At 41.4% G+C, this 24160-nt stretch overlaps 1 protein-coding gene across 1 annotated transcript in view; it reads right to left on the bottom strand.

Annotated features, from left to right (window-relative positions):
• Positions 1-24160, bottom strand: part of LOC117521012 (long-chain-fatty-acid--CoA ligase 1-like) — a 124459-nt gene that overhangs the window by 39013 nt on the left and 61286 nt on the right. The window contains exons 9-10 of the mRNA XM_034182345.1: positions 21798-21849; positions 4203-4276 (exon numbers count right to left, since the gene is read on the bottom strand). Of these exons, the coding sequence (XP_034038236.1) occupies positions 4203-4276; positions 21798-21849 (126 nt within the window). The remainder of the gene's footprint in view (positions 1-4202; positions 4277-21797; positions 21850-24160) is intronic.

The following is a 24160-nucleotide window of genomic DNA, read 5'->3' as shown; positions in this document are numbered from 1 at the left end:
GAATTATTACACTGTTGCAGGTGGTGATGATATGTGCAGGATGTTGTGAAACCGCTTATGTCAGGGATGTCTGACTGTTGCATTATTTGCATTGATGTCTGTTATGTTGATTCACAACAGGAGACAATGTTTGACTACACACCTGGTCATGGTCTGTCTAATTGCAAATACTTTCTTGTGATGAAAAATATGAATGTCCCAACTATGCACCTGAACAGACCTCATTTTAAGCTCAACAAACTGACACTCGGTCAATTCAATTAATTTAATTCAATGTATTTCATTTATATAACACCAAATCACAACAAAGGTGCCTCAAGGCGCTTCACACAAGTAAGGTCTAACCTTACCAACCCCCAGAGCAAGAACAGAGGCGACAGTGGTAAAGAAAAACTCCCTCTGAAGATTTGAGGGAAACCTCAAGCAGACAGATTCAAGGGGTGACCCTCTGCTTGGGCCATGCTACCGACAATTGAAAATACAAATATCAGGACATTTTGGGAGTCCATGCTGGTGCACAGGATGGGAGGCCTGGAGAAGAAGACACCCCTCTTATCTCTGGATGGAGCCAAACCTCAAACACAGAAAAAAAAACAACCAGGAGGCAGAAAAATCACAAATACAGTATAATTTGTCAGCATTAAGCAACAAGAAAAACAGAAGAATAGTAAAGTGATCGCTGCCACTTGCCCTTAAGCTTCACTGAAAGACCCAGACTTTAGATAAAGTTGAAGCTGCAACCCGCTCCCGTTCCTAAAAAATTTATTTAAAGAGTAGAAAGCATAGTAACATACTATGCTAGTATACTAGCCATACGAAAGGGAAAATAAGTGTGTCTTAAGTCTGGACTTGAAAGTCTGTGCAGAATCTGACTGTTTTACTGATGCAGGGAGATCATTCCACAGAACAGGGGCACGATAAAGAAGCTCTGTGACCCGCAGACTTCTTATTCACCTTAGGGACACAAAGTAGTCCTGCACCCTGAAACGTAAAGCCGGTACGTAAGGTTTAATTAGGTCAGCTAAGTAGGGAGGTGCCAGTCCATGAACAATGTTATAGGTGAATAGCAGAACCTTAAAATCTGATCTCACAAGGAAGGGAAGCCAGTGAAGAGACGCCAAAATGGGTGCAATGTGGTCAAACTTTCTGCTTCATGTCAAAAGTCTGGCAGCAGCATTTTGAACCAATTAGAGACCCCTAATGCTGGACTGCAGTAACCAGAAAATAGAACTTTGCAGTAGTCCAATCCAGAAGAAACAAATACATGAATCAGGGTCTCAGCATCAGCCATAGACGGGATGGGACGAATCTTCACTATTTTGCAGGTGGAAGAAAGCAGTCCTCGTAATATCTCTAATGTGGAAGTCAAAGGACAACGTAGGATCAAAAATTACCTTAAGGCTCCTCACTTTGTGAGTGTGATGTATGTCAGACAAGCCGAGGCTAAGCGTGAGCTTGTCAAATTGATGCCGATGTCTCACTGGACTAAGGACCATCATTTCAGTCTTGTCAGAGTTTAAAAGTAGGGAATTGCTTGACTACAGCTTTTCACTGATGCAAGGCAATCTTATAAGGATTTTATGTGGATGAGACTACCAGCAGTTATCAGCATGTATAACTGAGTATCATCAGCATAGCAATGAAAGGTAATCCCAAAAATGCCATAATATGTGCCCAAGGGTGCCATATAAAGGGCGAAAAACAGGGGACCTAAGAGAGACCCCTGTGGAACCCCAGATTTCATGTCACTAAGGTTAGAGGTAGTTTTATTGTACAAAACAGTGAGAACGACTGGCTAGCTATGACGTCAACCATGGGCACTCCCAGTAAACCCAAAATGATTCTCTAGCCTATCAAGCAGTATATGATGATCCATGGTGTCAAACCCAGCACTAAGATCTAACAGCACCAGAACCGTAGTGGTGTCCGAATCCATTTCAAGCAGAAGATCAATGACCACTTCAGTGAGAGCTGTCTCGGTGGAATGATATTTTCTAAAAGCAGACTGCAGTGGCTCAAAAAGATTATTCTCAGTAAGGTGGTCCACGAGCTGCTGTGAAACCACCTTTTCCAGAATTTTAGAGAAAAATGATAGATTTGATATCGGCCTATAGTTTTTCAATATACTAGGGTCAAGATTAGATTTCTTGAGTAATGGTTTAATCACTGCAGATTTGAAACATTTAGGAACAGATCAAGAGGTTAATGACAGATGAATAATTTCCAGCACAGTCAGCCCGAGTGGGCCACAGATCCTTAAACAGTTTAGTTGGCATGGGATCAATAAGCACGTTGTGCTTTTTGTAGACATTACAAGTTTCATCAGCACACCCAGTGAGATACTACCAAATTCTGTAAATCGAGGTAATACCTCAGTGATGGCACCCACCTCAACAGCAAGGTTTAGTGGCTGGGCTCAGGCATTCTGGGATATGTTTAACCTAATATCTTTTTTCTTCTTGAAAAATCTAAGAAATCTTGTGCTGTAAAAGGAGAGCGACTTACAGGCGGTTGTCCATGAATAAGTGTTGCCATTGTGTCGAACAAGACTTTGAGTTATGCTTGTTTTTGTTGATCACATCAGAGTAATAGGTCCGCTTTATAGCCATTAGTGCATGCTTATAGTCTAAGATAGCATCACGCCATGCAAGGTAGAATACCTCTAATTTTGAAACGCCATTTTCGTTCTAGACCTCTAGCCTTATGCTTGAGGTCATGCAAGTCATCAAATTAGTCGTGCACATAGTATTGTTTTTAGTTTTTTTTTAGGAAAGTGATGTAACACAGTGGTAAACATACCACTGTCCCAACTTTTATGAAACTTGTTGCAGGCATCCATTTCAAATATTTGCACAAAATCAATAAGTTTCAGTTTGACATTAAATAACTTGTCTTTGTGGTGTATTCAACTGAATATTGAAGAGGATTTGCAAATCATTATTCAGTTTTTTTTACATTTTACACAGCGTCCCAACTTCATTGGAATTGGGGTTGTAATAATTTTTCACAGAGTAGTAGAAATACACATGAGACCATTTTAGGAACCAGCAATTCAATTAAATGGTTTTTGATATGATCCTACATGTAGACCATGGTCAAATTCAAGATGCCGTCCAATATAACAATGATAACCATGTAGTTTTTAAAGAATTATACAGCATCATGAAGGTATGTGACATAAGAGGTTAAAGATTAATTATAAAAACGCAACATTTACTAAAATAGTCCAAACACATCAAATAAGGGACAAATTCAAGATATCATCAAAATAAGATATGAGAGTTTATTGTCATTGTAATAACAACGAAACAACATTGGTGACAACCAGTCAGTCGCAGCAAAGATGATAAAAAAAGATAAAATAAAATAAATAAATAAAATAAAATATAAAATATAAAAATATAAGCGCAATAAGATGCAAGAGACAAAAATAAGCTACTGTCTTTAGGTAAACATAACAATTACTGTATATACACACACTATATTATTGCATATATTATACATATAATGGGCCAGATTTACTGGTTTAAATTAAAAAGTCTAAAACCATCTAAATCTACCTATAAATCATACAATACTATTAATTATCCATCATATTGTAATAATAATATTTTATTATAATTCACATTATGTAATATACCACTGAAAAATAAGACAAAGAAAAATTCTAATTTAATCACAGAACATTACAATCCACTTATTGTTCAGTGTTATATTTCAAATACAGACTGAGTGTTTCAAATAGTTACATTTGAGCATTTTCCTCCTAAAATATGTAATTCTCTACAGAAAGTGTCAATTTACATCAGCTGTTGTGATTGTATTGCTGGTATATTGTTAGTTCAGTTCTACTTTAGATTTTTACCCGAGGCCATCAAAATATGGCCATCGAGTATTGCGAAGGATTTGCATCTGTCCGTCTGTCTGTGCTCAGCATAGATCCAGTCCTATTCAGGGCTGTGAAATGAAAATTGTGAAATCAGAGGAAAATTTGCAGTGGGTCTGGGGGGTACAGCTCCCCAGGAGCTGGGGTCTACGGCCCGTGGAGCCCCAGAAACCAAATCAATTTTATATCTAATGACACATTTTCAGCATCTCCTGGAAGAAAAAAAATCTCAAAAGAAGTGCATATTTAAATGATCCTAGATTCAACCTTTCATTTAAACTGTCAATGATTATGTACTGTTAACTCAGCGACTCACCTCAATCGATTTGATGACGGCTGAGGTGGCAGCTACAATGTTTCCATGAGTCAACATAGCTCCCTTTGGATTTCCTGAAGGTGCACAAAGACACACACACACTTCGCGTTAGAATCCAGGGGTAGATACTGTAGACAGCAGTGATAATGATGTAAGTTCTCTGGACAGGTTGAAAACGTCGAGACTTTGTCATAAAGTAGGGTAAAGTGGGGCACAAAGTTAGACGGGGCAAATCGTTACAGCGTGCTATCTGGATGCTGTGTGTACATCGTTGTTAATTTTAGCCCTGGTGCATGCACACTGTTACATTTTCCATCACTGCTGTGTACGAGTCCAGCATCCATGTGATATGAACATGTGCACTTGAGAGCGCATCCTCCGTCTAAACGTGCGGTCTGACTGTGCTCGTTCTGCAAGGCAGACAAATGTGTCTCGACTGTATCCAGCTGCTCTTCCACTGTCTTCTTCATCTCATCAGCAGTATCACGGCCAGTCGAAGTTGCTGACTTTTGGTTCACTGCTTTGTTCTTTATGGATATCATTGTCAGATTCCACATTGCCAGTTTGTCACTACGGTTCTCACGACTGGTGGGCAAAAAGTTGTGAGTTCATGTAGGGAAAAAAGCTATAAAATTGCGAAGATGACAGAGCCTAAGCACGAGCGCCCCCAATATTTTCATAATTCTTTATTTATTTAAAATAGCTGATTTGACATTTCATTTACTAGTGATACACACTTTAAGTGCTTCACAAAAAACTGTTAATCTGTGCAAAAATTTATGTACATTTATTTAAGTAATTTATTTACATATTTACACATGGGGTGATGGCCAAGTGGTTAGTGTACTTGGTTTCAGTGCAAAAGGGTCCCAGTTCAAACCCCACACCTGCCACATTTCTCCATGTAATACAGAGTTGTTCTAGGAAGGGCATCCAGAGTAAAACGTGCCAAATCAACATCCAGATCCACCTTAGATCTGCTGTGGCGACCCTGAGTGGAAAAAGCAAGGGAACAGCCAAAGGAACTTACTACATTTGAAATTTTTACAGGTTCATAAGGCACAGAATAGGTATGAATTTTTGGATAATTTGAATCTCCTAACACATTAACAGCATGTAATGTTAATTGAGGTTCTGTGTTCAACACTTCCAAAACATCTCACACTGTCCACGTAAATCCACCGGATAAATTTTTCAGCGCTGTCTAAAAATAAAATGTATAAAAAGTATTTCACAACCTAAAATGAAATAGTTTGTCTGTCCTGCCTATAAGCAGTGGTGGGCACAGCTAACCAAAATGTTAGCTTCAATAACTGCTAATCAGCTAACCAAAAAGTTATCTTTGTTAAAGCTAAGCCGATAAACCACCCAAAAATTTATCAGTAGCTACAGCTAATCAATAACTTTCAGTATTGCCTCCAATACACTTGTAACTACTAACAAGCTAATTTTGAGTTTTAACACAACAAAAGCTTCTGGTAGCATCAAAGGCAACCACAGACCCAAACAATGAGTCAGCACATCTGTTTTTGTGCACCCTGCTGGAAACTCCAGTTTACTATATACTCAACAAAAATATAAACGCAACACTTTTGGTTTTGCTCCCATTTGTATGAGATGAACTCAAAGATCTAAAACTTTTTCCACATACACAATATCACCATTTCCCTCAATATTGTTCACAAACCAGTCTAATCTGTGATAGTGAGCACTTCTCCTTTGCGAGATAATCCATCCCACCTCACAGGTGTGCCATATCAAGATGCTGATTAACACCATGATTAGTGCACAGGTGTGCCTTAGACTGCCCATAATAAAAGGCCACTCTGAAAGTTGCAGTTTTGTTTTATTGGGGGGGGGGGGGGGATACCAGTCAGTATCTGGTGTGGCCACCATTTGCCTCATGCAGTGCAACACATCTCCTTTGCATAGAGTTGATCAGGTTGTCAATTGTGGCCTGTGGAATGTTGGTCCACTCCTCTTCAATGGCTGTGCAAAGTTGCTGGATATTGGCAGGAACTCGTACACGCTGTCGTATACGCCGGTCCAGAGCATCCCAAACATGCTCAATGGGTGACATGTCCGGTGAGTATGCCAGCCATGCAAGAACTGGGACATTTTCAGCTTCCAAGAACTGTGTACAGATCCTTGCAACATGGGGCCATGCATTATAATGCTGCAACATGAGGTGATGTTCTTGGATGTATGGCACAACAATGGTCCTCAGGATCTCGTCACGGTATCTCTGTGCATTCAAATTGCCATCAATAAAATGCACCTGTGTTCTTCGTCCATAACAGACGCCTGCCCATACCATAACCCCACCGCCAGCATGGGCCACTCGATCCACAACATTGACATTAGAAAACCGCTCACCCACACGACGCCACACACGCTGTCTGCCATCTGCCCTGAACAGTGTGAACCGGGATTCATCCGTGAAGAGAACACCTCTCCAACGTGCCAAACGCCAGCGAATGTGAGCATTTGCCCACTCAAGTCGGTTACGACGACGAACTGGAGTCAGGTCGAGACCCCGATGAGGATGATGAGCATGCAGATGAGCTTCCCTGAGACGGTTTCTGACAGTTTGCAGAAATTCTTTGGTTATGCAAACCGATTGTTTCAGCAGCTGTCCGAGTGGCTGGTCTCAGACGATCTTGGAGGTGAACATGCTGGATGTGGAGGTCCTGGGCTGGTGTGGTTTCACGTGGTCTGCTGTTGTGAGGCTGGTTATGTACTGCCAAATTCTCTGAAATGCCTTTGGAGATGGCTTATGGTAGAGAAATGAACATTCAATACACGAGCAACAGCTCTGGTTGACATTCCTGCTGTCAGCATGCCAATTGCACGCTCCCTCAAATCTTGCGACATCTGTGGCATTGTGCTGTGTGATAAAACTGCACCTTTCAGAGTGGCCTTTTATTGTGGACAGTCTAAGGCACACCTGTGCACTAATCATGGTGTCTAATCAGCATCTTGGTATGGCACACCTGTGAGGTGGGATGGATTATCTCAGCAAAGGAGAAGTGCTCACTATCACAGATTTAGACTGGTTTGTGAACAATATTTGAGGGAAATGGTGATATTGTGTATGTGGAAAAAGTTTTAGATCGTTGAGTTCATCTCATACAAAATGGGAGCAAAACCAAAAGTGCTGCATTTATATTTTTGAGTATTTTGTAACAGTGAAGCAACTGAGAGGAGCAAAGCTCAACGCTACACATACAAAACAAGCCATTATTCCTTAACTGAATACAGCTGTGCTGCATTGAGGCAGAGGTCTTGGAAAATAAAGCAGTTTTGAGTTATGGTTTTGATTTAAAATCATCAAATTATTCCGGATAGAATAACTCCATTAATGTCAATTCTGTCATTTGTACAAAGTTAAGATATAACACATATCTTTTAATTTTAAATAATGCACTCATTCTGAAGTTTTGTAGCAAACACAGACAGATGCCAAAGGGATTATGGGTAAATGAGCCTCTGCTAACACTGATTGGTTGACTCATTCATTCCATGTAAAAACCAACACGTTAATGTGAGGTGTGTGTGTGTTGGTGTTTACATATAAATGTGCTTTTGTAAAATATGCCTTTTTTATTGGTAAAAAAAAAAGCCATTTGCAAAAAGCCAAAAAGTCAAGTTGTGAACTGATTTGCCAACCATCTGATATAACCGGGGTCAAAATAAATAGAACACTGCCATCTACTGACATCCAGGCACTCATGCTGCCATGAACACTCCTAGCCAGTAGATGGCAGTAGAGACCGTGAAAACTTACCAAAACAAAATTCCAGATAATCCGTGTCTGCTACGTTTAAGATGCATGGAATTTAATAAACACAAACTGAATTTCAGACATCTTATATATATTACTCTGGAACAAAGACAACAGACAGTGTTTGACATAAGCAGGAACTAAATACCAAGCAGGAATCAATTGCAATGATTCTAATTGAAAATAATGGAGAAGCAACCTGGGCTTCTTCTGGCATTTTTACATAAAACAAACAATAGCAACGTCTATAAACCCAGAGAATATATTCACGAGAGTTTTAGGCACAATATAAAAAGAGTTTAATGCTGTTGTCTGTGTGGAGCCTGACCAGAGTGTCTCAAATGCATTTCTTCTGTCGATGTACTGAGATCACCCATAATGCACCTGGACACAGCATGTTCACACTAAAACCTTCAAAATTAGTGCATTATTTTAAAAGTAAAACATATATCTGATATTTTCATTTGATAAAATTTCAGACGTGACGTTAATTTAAATAACATGTCCGAAATTAGTTTGTTTAAAATTTTAACCATAAGTTAAAACTGTATGCCTCAGGCTGACTTGGGTGATATTGCCAGTGTATCAGTATGGGGTCAAAAGAAATGAGGTTTTTTTCCCTTCCCTTCCCCTCTCCTCATTTTCTGAGATCGGTCGTCCTTTGTTTGGACAGGAGACAGACAGGAGACGGAGACAAAAAGAAGAGGAGTGTCTCTCCCTTATTTAGCAGGAGTAGGGGAAAAACTACAGAGGATCTTCAGACAGCACAAAATCTCAGTTTACTTTAAACCGGTTAACACCTTGAGACAGAAATTAGTTCACCCTAAGGACAGGATCCCTAGTTACAAACAGAGCAATGTAGTGTATTCTATCAGATGTCAGGAAAACTGTAACGAACACTACATAGGTGAGACTAAGGAAACTTTACACAAAAGGCTATACCAGCACCGCAGAGAGGGCGCCAGTGGACCTCAGTCTGCAGTTCATCTCCACCTTAAAGACACTAACCACACGTTTGAAGACAAGGAAGTTAAAATATTAGCCAGAGAGAAGAAATGGTTTGAGAGAGGGGTCAAGGAGGCGTTCTTTTGTGAAACATTTGAAACCTAGCCTTAACCGGGGAGGGGGTCTGAGACACGCTTAATCCCCTGTTTACATGGGGTACTCAGGTCAAAGCAGTTTCAGTCTTTTGTTCATGGTAATGAGTCATTCACATCATCAGCAGAGTCGTCAAGGGAGCCATCAGGAGAGGGACAGCTGCCTTGTCATTAGGAGGGTGTTAAGTAGAGCACAATAGGTGCTAATTAGAGCTATTGTTTAGTCACCAGCCTATAGCAGTCTGCCTCTCGGTAGGAGGGGTCTGGTTAGGTTTAAAACTCCAGCTTTTGTGACTTGTTGATTATTCTTCTCTACAAGAGTCAAGACAGAAGTCAGACCACCAGAGCAAGAATTTTAGCTGAGGAAGCTTCTGCGATTTGAAGCGAAACGTCCTCGCGTCAAGCAACCCAGTCCAGTCGAAGATTCAAGCTTCCCTACTATGGAAATCACCTGGACAACTGAGAGCCTACACAGAAACATTTTCTTCTAAATTTTCCTGTGTTTTTTGATAAAGCGAGGAATTTTCATCACAGCATTTCTAAACATCTTAGTTTTGTTTTGGATGCTTACATGATTTTGTTTTGCAAACAGAAACAAAATAATTTCACAAAACCCGCCAGGATCCAAATGATTAGCCCACTTCAGAGCTGCTGTGCAATGATGTCCTTTAACTTTGTAATGCTCAAAGCTTGTAAAATCAAGTTAAAAGTGAGAGTTCGCTTCCAGTGTACACACAGTATAAAAACCTCAGTAAGGGTTTGAGCTGTCACATGAAAGAGCATCAAACTAAATCAGTTTAGATTTGACAAAAAGAATTGTTGATGCTCACAAAGATTTTGAAAGTTTTCCCACCTATAAATAATGGAGAGGTCTGTAATTCTTATCGTAGGTACACCTCAACTGTGAGACAGAATTTAAAGAAAAACCAAAAACCAAAACAAAACAGAAAATCACATTTTATTGCATGAAAGTGTTGTGGTCGTGTCGAGTTAGGGTTCTGTGTTGGCTGGTTTGTCTTATGCTCCTATTTTTCACATTTTATCACAGCTTTTGTCTTACTCATTTCCTCTCTCTCATTCCTCTATTTTTGTTTTGTCTCAGTAGTCTTTGTCATTTCCTTCTCACAGTCTCACACAGCTTCCGGCTCTGGTATCACATTTTGTCAATTTCACCCTTTTTCTTGTCCAGTATTCTCTGCATTTGCTCTCTATCGCCTTTCAGTATTTAACACTTTCGGCCTCCCTCTGGTGAGCCTTTATGTCCTCACAGGTCTTAGTCTCTTAGTTTTACCTTCATCTAGTGCTCGTTTTTGTTCCTATACATAATTAGACATTATCACTTACACCTTGATTTGTCTGCACCTGTTTCTGATGAGAGAGGCTATTTAATTTATTTTATCTCCAGTGCAGGTCCATTTTCTCTCTTTATACATGGTAGGGTTGCACTTTGCAGCCTGACTGCCTCCTGTCTTTTGTGTCTCCTGGGGTCATGTTTGGCTTGTGAGTATAAGTTGGTTTTGCACTTTGGAGTTTAATTCACTCTTTAACAAGAAAGACTTTGTTTGAATGAGAAGACTGACGTTTGTTTGACCCTTATTTTGTCTAAGAAATACGAGGTCTATTAGAAAAGTATCCGACCTTATAATTTTTTTCAGAAACCATATGGATTTGAATCACGTGTGATTACATCAGACATGCTTGAACCCTCGTAGGCATGCAAGACTTTTTTCACGCCTGTCGGTTACGTCATTCGCCTGTGGGCAGTCTTTGAGTGAGGAGTCGCCCACCCTCTCGTCGATTTTTTCATTGTTTAGGAATGGCTCAGACTGCTGCTTTGTTTGATCAAAATTTTTTCAAAACTGTAAGGCACAACTGAGTGGACACCATTCGATAAATTCAGCTGGTTTTCGGTAAAAATTTTAACAGCTGATGAGAGATTTTGGTCTGGTAGTGTCGCCGTAAGGACGGCCCACGGCACCTGACGGCGATCTGCGCTTCGAGGCGGCAGCGTCTCGCCGTTTCAAGTTGAAAACTTCCACATTTCAGGCTCTGTTGATCCAGGAAGTCGTCAGAGAACAGAGAACTTTCAGAAGAAGTCGGCATGAGGAGTTTATTCGGACATTCCATTGTTAACAGACATTTTGTAATGAAAGAACGTGCGGGCAGAGTCGCGTGTCAGGCCGGACCCGACCGCGGGGGGTCGCGACAGGAAAAACACCTCCGTTGGAAACCTTAACGGGCAAGTTGGAACATGCCCAAGCTGTTAAACAATTTCTCAGTTACTCACTTGTTGAAAGCCATCAAAAGCCGCCTGAATTTTACAAATGGTTTTCAACACGGAGGTGTTTTTCCTGTCACGGCGCACACAGATTCACTTAGTCGTCACGGAAACGACTCGGCGAATTTGCGCGCACGTCTTTCATTAAAAAATGTCCTTAAACAGTGGAATGTCCGCATAAAGTCCTCATGCCGGCCTCTTCTGAATCTTCTCTGTTCTCTCACGACGTCCTGGGTGAATTAAGCCTTAAATTACGATGTTTTCAGGTCGAAACAGGCCGACGACGGCGCCTGGAAGCGCTGCAGGACGTCCCGGTCCGTGGGAAGTCCTTACAGCGACAGAAACACCCCATAATCTCTCATCAGCCGTTAAACTTTTCACCGAAAATCATCTTAATTTCTCGAATAGTGTCCACTCGGATATTCCTCACAGGTCCAGAAAAAAGTTTGATAAAGCAACGCGCGCCGTCTCGAGCAGCGTGTGAAACAAAGGAATTCAGCTGAGAGGGCGGGACCACATCTCACTCAAGGCCTGCCCACAGGGAAATGACGTCACCGACACGCGTGAAAAAACTCACGCATGCGCACGAGGGTTCAAGCATGATTGGTGTAATCGCATGTCAATCAAATCCATATAGTTTTTTTTTTTTATAAAACTGCCGGTTAGTTTTATAAGATACCTCGTACTATTGGTTGAATTTGGTGTTTCATTTTGGAATACACTCCAAGAAGCAAAGACATTCCTTGGCTCTGTCTAATCTGGTACTCACCCTTTTATGAAGAGATGTTTCAGTACACTCCCCTTTAGAGGAAGGAGTCCTCTTGTTGTGAAAGTGTCGTGACATGGACCCACAACAGGGGGCGTTAATGAACGGACAATGGATAAGACAAAAGTAACAATTTAATGTTGTGAATTGTACAATGACATACAGACAATAACAATATGGTGACTGTCAATCATACACCAGGTGACGTGTGGGCAGGCTCGACGATAGAAGACGCCTGGCGAGAGAAGAGCCGGATCCCACACAGCTTCCACTGCCAACGGAGCTGAAGAACACCGGAGCCGCCAAGCCCTGCGCCCCAGGTGGCCGCTGTCTTCAGCAATCAGACCCGGTACTGCTGGCAGAGAACAGAGACAGTCCTGATGAGTGTGAGGTCGCACACTCAGTAATCCCACAGTCTGTACACAATTAGGAGGGAGAACCTCCACCTCCAATCACACACTCGTGCAGCTCCTGTCTAACCACTTATCTGGTTGGGGTGTGAAGCGAAGCCGTCGCTGATCACACCAAACGCCAATCCCACAGATAAGGACACACCACAGGAAAACGGCTGCAAAGAAGTTCAGACTATTAGTCAGTGTTAAGTCAGCAGAGAAGGTACCTGAATGGTAGTTGATTTCTCGGCGAGGAGGTGGAGTCGCAGTCCGGCCTTTATGGAGATGGTGATGAGTTGGCTGAGTGACAGCTGGTGCTGATGAAGAGTGACAGCTGTCACTCCCAGTGGCTCCGGCACCCTCTCGTGCTTGAAGCCCGCACTCCAAGCAGGGCGCCATCTGGTGGTGGTGGGCCAGCAGTACCTCCTCTTCAGCGGCCCACACAACACCTCTATTGATATCACATTTTAAGAAGATAATCTTCAGTTTTTCCCTGCCACCTGTTGTCTGTGTTTTGACTTGCCTTTGAGGAAGAAAGGACATTCCTCCTTTCATCCAGTCTGTTGAATCTCATCTATGGTGTAGGAAGGAGTCCCCAGTTCTGATGAGCATTCCTCTGGAGCTCCAACCGGCTGTGGAGAAGCATTCCTCTGTGGCCCTCACCAGGATTTGGAAGAGGACTCCTAACTCAGTCTTGTTGCAATGTTTTGTCTTTGCCTAGTTTATCACTAATAAAACTGTGCTTTAATGACACTCTCATTGCCTCAGCTGTCCTGCATCTAGGGGTTCCCTTCATCTCTTGGTTCACCCCCTCCCGAACTTATAGGATCTTTTTTTCTTTTTTTTTTACACAGGGAGTCCTGCTGGGTCTGGTGGACCCATTGCATTCTGGGGCTTTTAGTTCAACATAAAAAATCTTTTTGTTAAACTCAGATGTTTACTTCATCGTAACTGCAAGTAATATAAATGCCGCCATGTTAAATTTGTTCCTTTTACCTTTGTTAAATCCCATTTATAAATAGAAATGCCACTTACTCATCAACTGCTTAGTCCAATTAAGGGTAGCGGGGGGCTGGAGCCTATCCCAGCAGTCATAGAGTGCAAGGCGGGGTACACCCTGGACAGGATGTCAGTCTGTTGCAGGGCCACATATAGATAGAGGGTTTCCTGAGGGTGCTCCGGTTCCCTCCCACATCCAAAGACATGCGGGTTAGGTGGGTTGGGATCTTTGAATTGTCCGTAGGTGTGCGAGTGGGTGTGGATGTGTTTGTTTTTTTGTTTGTGACCCTGTGACAGACTGGCGTCCTGCCCTCTGTGTACCCCACCTCAGGCTCTATGACTGCTGGGATAACACAGTTGAAGTGAACCCACAATAAAAATTACAGACCTCTCCATTCGTTGTAGGTGGAAAGTGGATCAAATACCTATTTGCCTCACTGTACAAAGTTATCACAGCATTTCTGTTGTGTGGGCCGCCAGAAGAGGATGTACTGCTGGCCCACCACCAAAGGGCGCCCTGCCTGAAGTGCGGGCTTCAGGCACGAGAGGGCGCTGCCGCCACGGACACAGCCGGGAGTGACAGCTGTCACTCATTAATTCCTGACAGCTGTCACACATTCTTCATCATTGCACTCCATAAAGACCAGACGTCATCTCCACCTCATCGCCGAGATATCATACTTCATTGGAGGTAATATACTCAGCCGTTTGTGTCTTTTGCAATATATCTGTATATTGTGAGTGTTTGCAGGAGTACCGGTTCCTTTTTCTGTGGAGGCTGAGTGAGTGCAGGACGGCACTCTTTTCCCCTGAGGAATCACTGCGGTACTCTGCAACATATTGAGTGAGAGGTGGAGGTGGCATTCCCACCGCTGTTGTTACTGGGTGTACACACAACCACACTTGACTGTCTTTGTTCTTCGCCAGCAGTACCAGATCCGACAGTCGGGGACGGTGATCACCTGGGAATTCGGGACTTGGCGGCTCCAGTATTCACCAGGTTCTGTGGGGGCGGAAATCGTGTGGTTCCAGCTCTTCTCAGGACAGACGTCTTCTATCCTCGAGCCTGCCCACATGTCACCTTTGTAATTTGACTGTAATTATATTCTGAGATTGTCTGTATGTTCGTTGTGCACGTTTCACAACATTAAATTGTTACCTTTTGGCTCATCTATTGACCGTTCATTTGCGCCCCCTGTTGTGGGTCCGTGTCACTACACTTTCACAACAATTTCCAAGTGTCAAGAACTTGAATGAGAAGTATCATCAAGAAATAGAAGCTGAGTTTCATGTACTTCTGCCTTGTGCATAAAAACACGCATTTCATCAAGGAAACTCGTCGACACACAAAAGCCAACACTGGCGACAGTAGGGATGGGTATTGAGAACCGGTTCCTTTCGGGTATCGTTAAGAAATGATTCAATCCACCGACATCAATAAGCTTTTTGCTTAACGATTCAACTATCGGACCTTCAGTTCATTTATTTATTTTTTTTCTTTCGCTTTATCTTAATTTTCCCCCGCTAAAACCCTAAAGAGCATACGTCTGTGAGTATTATTTACCTTTTTATGTTAAGCCGACCTGTTATGGTCTTCTGAAACAGTTGATAGATGTATTTTATAACTTAAAAACGGGACCGATGCTAACACGTTAGCATGTCTATGGCATTTTCAATGTTAAAGTTAGCATTAAGCAGTTGCAGCTTTCAGCACGCTCGTGTGCATTGTTTTCTGTATAATAAGTGTTTGTTGTCGTAAAAGGGTCAAATGTATTACAAATTATAATACTTTTTAAATTTATTTTTGTTATATATTGATAATAATAGCAACCACAACAATAATAGTAATAATAACTACTCTGATTGATTATTGTATACAATTTTAGAGAAAGAGACAAAAAGAACCCAAATAAAAACACAACAGAAAATATAAAACCAACTAACAATGAACATACAGTGAGGAAATAAGTATTTGATCACCCTGCGATTTAGCAAGTTCTCCCACTTAGAAATCATGGAGGGGTCTGAAATTTTCATCTTAGGTGCATGTCCACTGTGAGAGACATAATCTAAAAAAAAAAAAAAAAAAAAAAATCCGGAAATCACAATGTATGATTTTTTTTTAAATAATTATTTGTATGTTACTGCTACAAATAAGTATTTGAACACCTACCAACCAGCAAGAATTCTGGCTCTCACAGACCTGTTAATTTTTCTTTAAGAAGCCCTCTTATTCTGCACTCTTTACCTGTATTAACTGCACCTGTTTGAACTTGTTACCTGTATAAAAAAACACCTGTTCACACACTCAATCAATCACACTCCAACGTGTCCCACCATAGCCAAGACCAAAGAGCTGTCTAAGGACACCAGGGACAAAACTGTAGACCTGCACAAGGCTGGGATGGACTACAGGCAAGCAGCTTGGTAGAAGACAACAACTGTTATGATTATTATTAGAAAGTGGAAGAAACACAAGATGACTGTCAGTCTCCCTCGGTCTGGGATTCCATGCAAGATCTCACTTTGTGGGGTAAGGATGATTCTGAGAAAGCTCAGAACTACACACGAGGACCTGGTCAATGACCTGAAGAGAGCTGGGACCACAGTCACAAAGATTACATTAGTAACACATGACGCTGTCATGGTTTAAAATCCTGCAGGGCAGCAAGGTCCCCCTGCTCAAGCCAGCACATGTCCAGGCCCGTTTGAAGTTCATCAGTGACCATCTGGATGAGCCAGAGGAGGCATGGGAGAAGGTCATGTGGTCAGATGAGACCAGAATAGAGCTTTTTGGAATCAACTCCACTTACCATGTTTAAAGGATGAGAACAACCCCAAGAAAACCACCCCAACTGTGAAGCATGGGGGTGGAAACATCATACTCTGGGGGTGCTCTTCTGCAAAGGGAACAGGACGACTGCAGCGTATTAAAGGGAGGATGGATGGGGTCATGTATTGCGAGATTTTGGCAAACAACCTCCTTCCCTCGGTAAGAGCACTGAAGATGGGTCATGGCTGGGTCTTCCAGCATGACAATGACCCCAAACACACAGCCAGGGCAACTAAGGAGGGGCTCCGTAAGAAGCATTTCAAGGTCCTGGAGTGGCCTGGCCAGTCTCCAGACCTGAACTCAATAGAAAATCTCTGGAGGGAGCTGAAACTCCAAACCTGAAAGATCTAGAGAAGATCTGTATGGAGGAGTGGACCAAAATCCCTGCTGCAGTGTGTGCAAACCTGGTGAAAAACTACAGGAAATGTTTGACCTCTGTAATTGCAAATACAGGCTACTGTACCAAATATTAACATTGATTTCCACATGTGTTGAAAAACTTATTTGCAGCAGTAACATACAAATAAATTATGAAAAAATCATACATTGTGATTTCCGGATTTTTTTTTTTTTTTTTTTAGATTATGTCTCTCACAGTAGACATGCACCTAAGATGAAAATTTCAGACCCCTCCATGATTTCTAAGTGGGAGAACTTGCAAAATCGCAGGGTGTTCAAATACTTATTTTCCTCACTGTACATAAATAAATAAATAAATACATACATACATACAGAAATAAGTGTTGCCTGTGAATACCTAGTGACTCTTACACCTCCATTTCATCCCTGTCTTATTTAAGTTTAATGACAGTTTGTTTCGGTCAAACCATATTTTCAATGTGTTAATTTCTTCAGTGATTTCCTCCAGAACTATCTGCCAAGCTAGAAAACTGCTGCATCCTAGTAAGAGCAGAATACTACTGGAATTAATTTGAATAAGGAAAGTTGTTTTTTTTTTTTCTCTCTCTCTCACTAAATGGATGCTGCACTCACTGCAGTTTATTGTCTGGAATAGTCCCAGATTGCATTTCAGAGCTTCTAGAATTCAAACATTTTCATGCACGTGGTGTTGGGGGGTAATTTTGGGTTTCAGCTTTTTTTGTTTTTCACCACTTTCATCCCTGAATATGTCAATCGCGAGTCATTTTGTGCTGATTAAAGTCACTAACTGGGACTCCTGTCTTGTTGCGAGAAAGAAGCGAGAATCGTCCTCCGTTCTGTTCACACAGCTCCAAACGCTGCGTGGCTCTCTGCCGAGTCAAGTTAGAATGATAGAGTCCAGTTTGAATTAATAACTTCAAAGCAAAACACCGTTTTGTTTATTTTTATTTATGTCCAGAGATCAAGGATACAGTGACCAATTTCATATTTATTTACTTTAAGACTCAATGAACTACATAGAAAACGTGTAAAGCCTACTTTCAGTACAAAATTCACAAGAGGTATCGATAAGGGAATCGATAAGGAATCAGATCGATAAGCAAAATCGATAACGGCATCGTTATCAATAAAATCTTATCAATACCCATCCCTAGGTGACAGTGATCAGAGAGGGGGACCAGACAGAATCAAACAAGGCTTCTTTATGTTCGCTATCAACATTATCCAGAAAACAACTGCAAGAAATTATATCTAGGGAAGAACTATATGTGTGCAACAAAACAAGAAATACTTATTGGCATTCATAGAAGAGGCACAGGGCAAACAAGTTTGATCATCAGTCATCTGGACACAAACGGAGAAGCTAACACTCGCCATCCACGGAACATCCAGCTTTCTCAGTTTGCTTGTATGTGACACATTCTGCAGCTTCACAAAGGAAAACCATGCTGTTTAGCAAGTCCCTTCAGCTGCTCCCTTGTTTGCACATGGGGTTGCCACAGAAAATCCGAGGTGGATCTGCATTGACTGAACCAGGAACTGTACACACTGAAACAGAGTGCACTAACCACCATTTACAGGATGTTAGAAATACTGTGTTGAAAATTCCTTGCTCTGTTAAAAAAAAAGCACTTAAAAATAGAGGTGAGCTTGATGAGTTATATCATCTTATTTTTCCCTGAAATATTAAGCCTGATAAGTTATTTCTACTGTATAAAATGCATCATAATCACATTCTGTTCTGTAATTCATTGCTGAATAACACAGAACACATTTAGAGAAAGAGGGAGTTCTATTGTTTTCTTTGCACACAATGACCATAAGACACCATCACATGAATTATTACACTGTTGCAGGTGGTGATGATATGTGCAGGATGTTGTGAAACCGCTTATGTCAGGGATGTCTGACTGTTGCATTATTTGCATTGATGTCTGTTATGTTGATTCACAACAGGAGACAATGTTTGACTACACACCTGGTCATGGTCTGTCTAATTGCAAATACTTTCTTGTGATGAAAAATATGAATGTCCCAACTATGCACCTGAACAGACCTCATTTTAAGCTCAACAAACTGACACTCGGTCAATTCAATTAATTTAATTCAATGTATTTCATTTATATAACACCAAATCACAACAAAGGTGCCTCAAGGCGCTTCACACAAGTAAGGTCTAACCTTACCAACCCCCAGAGCAAGAACAGAGGCGACAGTGGTAAAGAAAAACTCCCTCTGAAGATTTGAGGGAAACCTCAAGCAGACCAGATTCAAAGGGGTGACCCTCTGCTTGGGCCATGCTACCGACAATTGAAAATACAAATATACAGGACATTTTGGGAGTCCATGCTGGTGCACAGGATGGGAGGCCTGGAGAAGAAGACACCCACTCTTATCTCTGGATGGAGCCAAACCTCAAACACAGAAAAAAAAAACAACCAGGAGGCAGAAAAATCACAAATACAGTATAATTTGTCAGCATTAAGCAACAAGAAAAACAGAAGAAATAGTAAAGTGATCGCTGCCACTTGCCCTTAAGCTTCACTGAAAGACCCAGACTTTAGATAAAGTTGAAGCTGCAACCCGCTCCCGTTCCTAAAAAAATTTATTTAAAAGAGTAGAAAGCATAGTAACATACTATGCTAGTATACTAGCCATACGAAAGGGAAAATAAGTGTGTCTTAAGTCTGGACTTGAAAGTCTGTGCAGAATCTGACTGTTTTACTGATGCAGGGAGATCATTCCACAGAACAGGGGCACGATAAGAGAAAGCTCTGTGACCCGCAGACTTCTTATTCACCTTAGGGACACAAAGTAGTCCTGCACCCTGAGAACGTAAAGCCGGTACGTAAGGTTTAATTAGGTCAGCTAAGTAGGGAGGTGCCAGTCCATGAACAATGTTATAGGTGAATAGCAGAACCTTAAAATCTGATCTCACAAGGAAGGGAAGCCAGTGAAGAGACGCCAAAATGGGTGCAATGTGGTCAAACTTTCTGCTTCATGTCAAAAGTCTGGCAGCAGCATTTTGAACCAATTAGAGACCCCTAATGCTGGACTGCAGTAAACCAGAAAATAGAACTTTGCAGTAGTCCAATCCAGAAGAAACAAATACATGAATCAGGGTCTCAGCATCAGCCATAGACGGGATGGGACGAATCTTCACTATATTTTGCAGGTGGAAGAAAGCAGTCCTCGTAATATCTCTAATGTGGAAGTCAAAGGACAACGTAGGATCAAAAATTACCTTAAGGCTTCTCACTTTGTGAGTGTGATGTATGTCAGACAAACCGAGGCTAAGCGTGAGCTTGTCAAATTGATGCCGATGTCTCACTGGACTAAGGACCATCATTTCAGTCTTGTCAGAGTTTAAAAGTAGGGAATTGCTTGACTACAGCTTTTCACTGATGCAAGGCAATCTTATAAGGATTTTATGTGGATGAGACTACCAGCAGTTATCAGCATGTATAACTGAGTATCATCAGCATAGCAATGAAAGGTAATCCCAAAAATGCCATAATATGTGCCCAAGGGGTGCCATATAAAGGGCGAAAAACAGGGGACCTAAGAGAGACCCCTGTGGAACCCCAGATTTCATGTCACTAAGGTTAGAGGTAGTTTTATTGTACAAAACACAGTGAGAACGACTGGCTAGCTATGACGTCAACCATGGGCACTCCCAGTAAACCCAAAATGATTCTCTAGCCTATCAAGCAGTATATGATGATCCATGGTGTCAAACCCAGCACTAAGATCTAACAGCACCAGAACCGTAGTGGTGTCCGAATCCATTTCAAGCAGAAGATCAATGACCACTTCAGTGAGAGCTGTCTCGGTGGAATGATATTTTCTAAAAGCAGACTGCAGTGGCTCAAAAAGATTATTCTCAGTAAGGTGGTCCACGAGCTGCTGTGAAACCACCTTTTCCAGAATTTTAGAGAAAAATGATAGATTTGATATCGGCCTATAGTTTTTCAATATACTAGGGTCAAGATTAGATTTCTTGAGTAATGGTTTAATCACTGCAGATTTGAAACATTTAGGAACAGATCAAGAGGTTAATGACAGATGAATAATTTCCAGCACAGTCAGCCCAAGAGTGGGCCACAGATCCTTAAACAGTTTAGTTGGCATGGGATCAAATAAGCACGTTGTGCTTTTTGTAGACATTACAAGTTTCATCAGCACACCCAGTGAGATACTACCAAATTCTGTAAATCGAGGTAATACCTCAGTGATGGCACCCACCTCAACAGCAAGGTTTAGTGGCTGGGCTCAGGCATTCTGGGATATGTTTAACCTAATATCTTTTTTCTTCTTGAAAAATCTAAGAAATCTTGTGCTGTAAAAGGAGAGCGACTTACAGGCGGTTGTCCATGAATAAGTGTTGCCATTGTGTCGAACAAGAACTTTGAGTTATGCTTGTTTTTGTTGATCACATCAGAGTAATAGGTCCGCTTTATAGCCATTAGTGCATGCTTATAGTCTAAGATAGCATCACGCCATGCAAGGTAGAATACCTCTAATTTTGAAATACGCCATTTTCGTTCTAGACCTCTAGCCTTATGCTTGAGGTCATGCAAGTCATCAAAATTAGTCGTGCACATAGTATTGTTTATTAGTTTTTTTTTGTTTTTTTTTACTGGACTATGAGTCTGAAATAAAGTTATCTATCTATCTATCTATCTATTGTAGTAGAAAGAAATCTGAATCTCATATTTTATTCCCATTTTTACTTTCTTCCATTTCTTCATCACTGCACTTTATCACGTTATTTTAGCTTCTACATGACAAAGGTTTGATTTAGGTGGGCGGAATATCAGAACTTTGAATTTTGATGGGGACAGTATGTTCTCCATGAGGAATTCTTTTGTGTTTATGATAAAGTTTCAGTTTTTCCTTTGATCAGGATGCAAGGTGTTTGGTACGCTGAGGTTTTTGTCAATGGCAAGGTGACATAGTAAAAGTAAACCAATACACTTTCCCCTTAAAGACCTCTGTGTGTGTGTGTGTGTGTGTGTGTGTGTGTGTGTGTGTGTGCGCGCGTGTGTGTGCGCGTGCCTGTCACCTGTGGTTCCACTAGTGAAGCAAATCACAGCCAAGTCCTCAGGACGTGGAGGCTGGAGAGATGAGGTTAATAATGCTAATGTGGTACCAGGTAACACACAACATCAATGTTTAAAGGACATGTTGCACAGAAAGCATAACAATTTAGATTTAGGCTGTTAGTGACCATCCGATGATCCACTGGGATTACTTTGTGACTTTCTGACCAGTATCAAAGTATACAGCATTAGCAGCAAACAGCTATGGAGACTTACGAAAACATAGTACTCGTGAGTACTTATGTGTTTCTAACAGGTGACGTAGGTACTAGAAGCGTCCCACCGTGTGCGTCAATGGAATATAGCTGTTATCGTTAAGAACTGAGGCTCAGATTAATTCCAAAGTTTACATAAGTGTGATGTCATGTTATGATAACTCGTTTTTAAGTGAAAACTGTTCATTTTGATGCAGTCAGGGTGAAAAGCAGCAGTTCTGAGAAGGTTTCGTGCACCTATCACCATGTTCCATAAAGGCACCCTGTCAATAACAATCTCTGCTCAAGGCTCAGCTTTGTGCACGATCAATTATGAGTGTTGTTATCAATAAAATAAAAAAATACATCTGCCAAGGAAAAAACATTGAAGACATTCATGTTCACAGCAGCAGGAGCTGCTGCACATCTCATCAGCTGCACAGCTGCAAAAAAACTTGCCACAAAACAACAAAAGGGGTAAAATCCTGAACATGCCAGACTTATGCAGGAGTAAATTTATTTTGAAATGTTAACGCCACACCGTCAAAGCCCCCATGCAAGTACGATCACCGGCTGCAGGTCTGCCTTTAGTTCTCTCACAATTGTGGCATGTGAAATAAAATCCATTAACTCCTGGAAATAATGTCCACAGCTTCAGTAAACCAGCATCCACACAAATAACACGTCACCATACTTTATGTTCCAAAATGAAACACACTGAAAAAGTTAAGCGTTTCGGGGTAAAGTGTGTCATCTCCTGTCTGTAAATCCGAGCCATTACTTTCAGTGGTGGGCACAGTTCCGCTAATCCGCTAACCTCTTATTAGCGAAACTAACTTTTTTGTTAGCAGGTTAGCTTTTCAGCTAACTTCAAAAACCACCAGAGAACCAATTCGCTTCCGCTAAATTTACAAGCCCAATTCCAATTAAGTTGGGACTGATGTGCAAATCCTATTCAATCTATATTCAGTTGAATACACCACAAAGATAAGATATTTAATGTTCAAACTGATAAACTTTATTGTTTTTGTGCAAATATTTGCTCATTTTGAAATGGATGCCTGCAACCCGTTTCAAAGAAGCTGGGACAGTGGTATGTTTACCACTGTGTTACATCACCTTTCCTTCTAACAACACTCAATAAGCATTTGGGAACTGAGGACACTAACTGTGAGTGTCATGACTGGGTATAAAAAAGCATCCCCAAAAGGCTCAGCTGTTCACAAGCAAAGATGGGGCGAGGATCACCACTTTGTGAACAACTGCATGAAAAAAATAGTCCAAAAGTTTAAGAACAATGTTTCTCAATATTTAATTGCAAGGAATTTAGGGATTCCATCATCTACAGTCCATAAAATAATCAGAAGATTCAGAGAATCTGGAGAACTTTGCACACCTAAGTGGCAAGGTCAAAAACCAACATTGAATGCCCGTGACCTTCGATCCCACAGATGGCAGTGCATTAAACAGACATCACTGTGTAAAGGATCTTACCACGTGGGCTCAGAAACAATTCAGAAAACCAGTGTTAGTTAACATAGTTTGTCGCTACATCTACAAGTACAAGTTAAAACTCTACCATGCAAAGCAAAAGCCATACATCAACAACATCCAGAAACGCTGCCGCCTTCTCTGGGTCTGAGCTCATTTGAAATGGACAGACGCAAAGTGGAAAAGTGTGCTGTGGTCTGATGAGTCCACATTTCAAATTGTTTTTGGAAATCATGGACGTCGTGTCCTCTAGACAAAAGAGGAAAAAGACCATACAGACTGTTACCAGTGCTAAGTTCAAAAGCCAGCATCTGTGATGGTATGGGGGTGTGTTAGTGCCCATGGCATGGGCAACTTACACATCTGTGATGGCACCATCAATGCTGAAAGGTACATCCAGGTTTTGGAGCAACACATGCTGCCATCCAAGCAACGTCTTTTTCAGGGACGTCCCTGCTTATTTCAGCAAGACAATGCCAAGCCACATTCTGCACGTGTTATAACAGCGTAGCTTCGTAGTAAAAGAGTGCGGGTACTAGACTGGTCTTCCTGCAGTCCAGACCTGTCGCCTACTGAAAATGTGTGGCGCATTATGAAGCGCAAAATACAGCAACAGAGACCCTGGACTGTTGAACAACTGA

The sequence above is a fragment of the Thalassophryne amazonica genome, chromosome 11, assembly GCF_902500255.1.
Source record: "Thalassophryne amazonica chromosome 11, fThaAma1.1, whole genome shotgun sequence".
NCBI classification, from domain to species: Eukaryota; Metazoa; Chordata; class Actinopteri; order Batrachoidiformes; family Batrachoididae; genus Thalassophryne; species Thalassophryne amazonica.
Note: the sequence above shows the minus strand (reverse complement) of the source record. Positions and strands in the feature narration are given on the sequence as shown.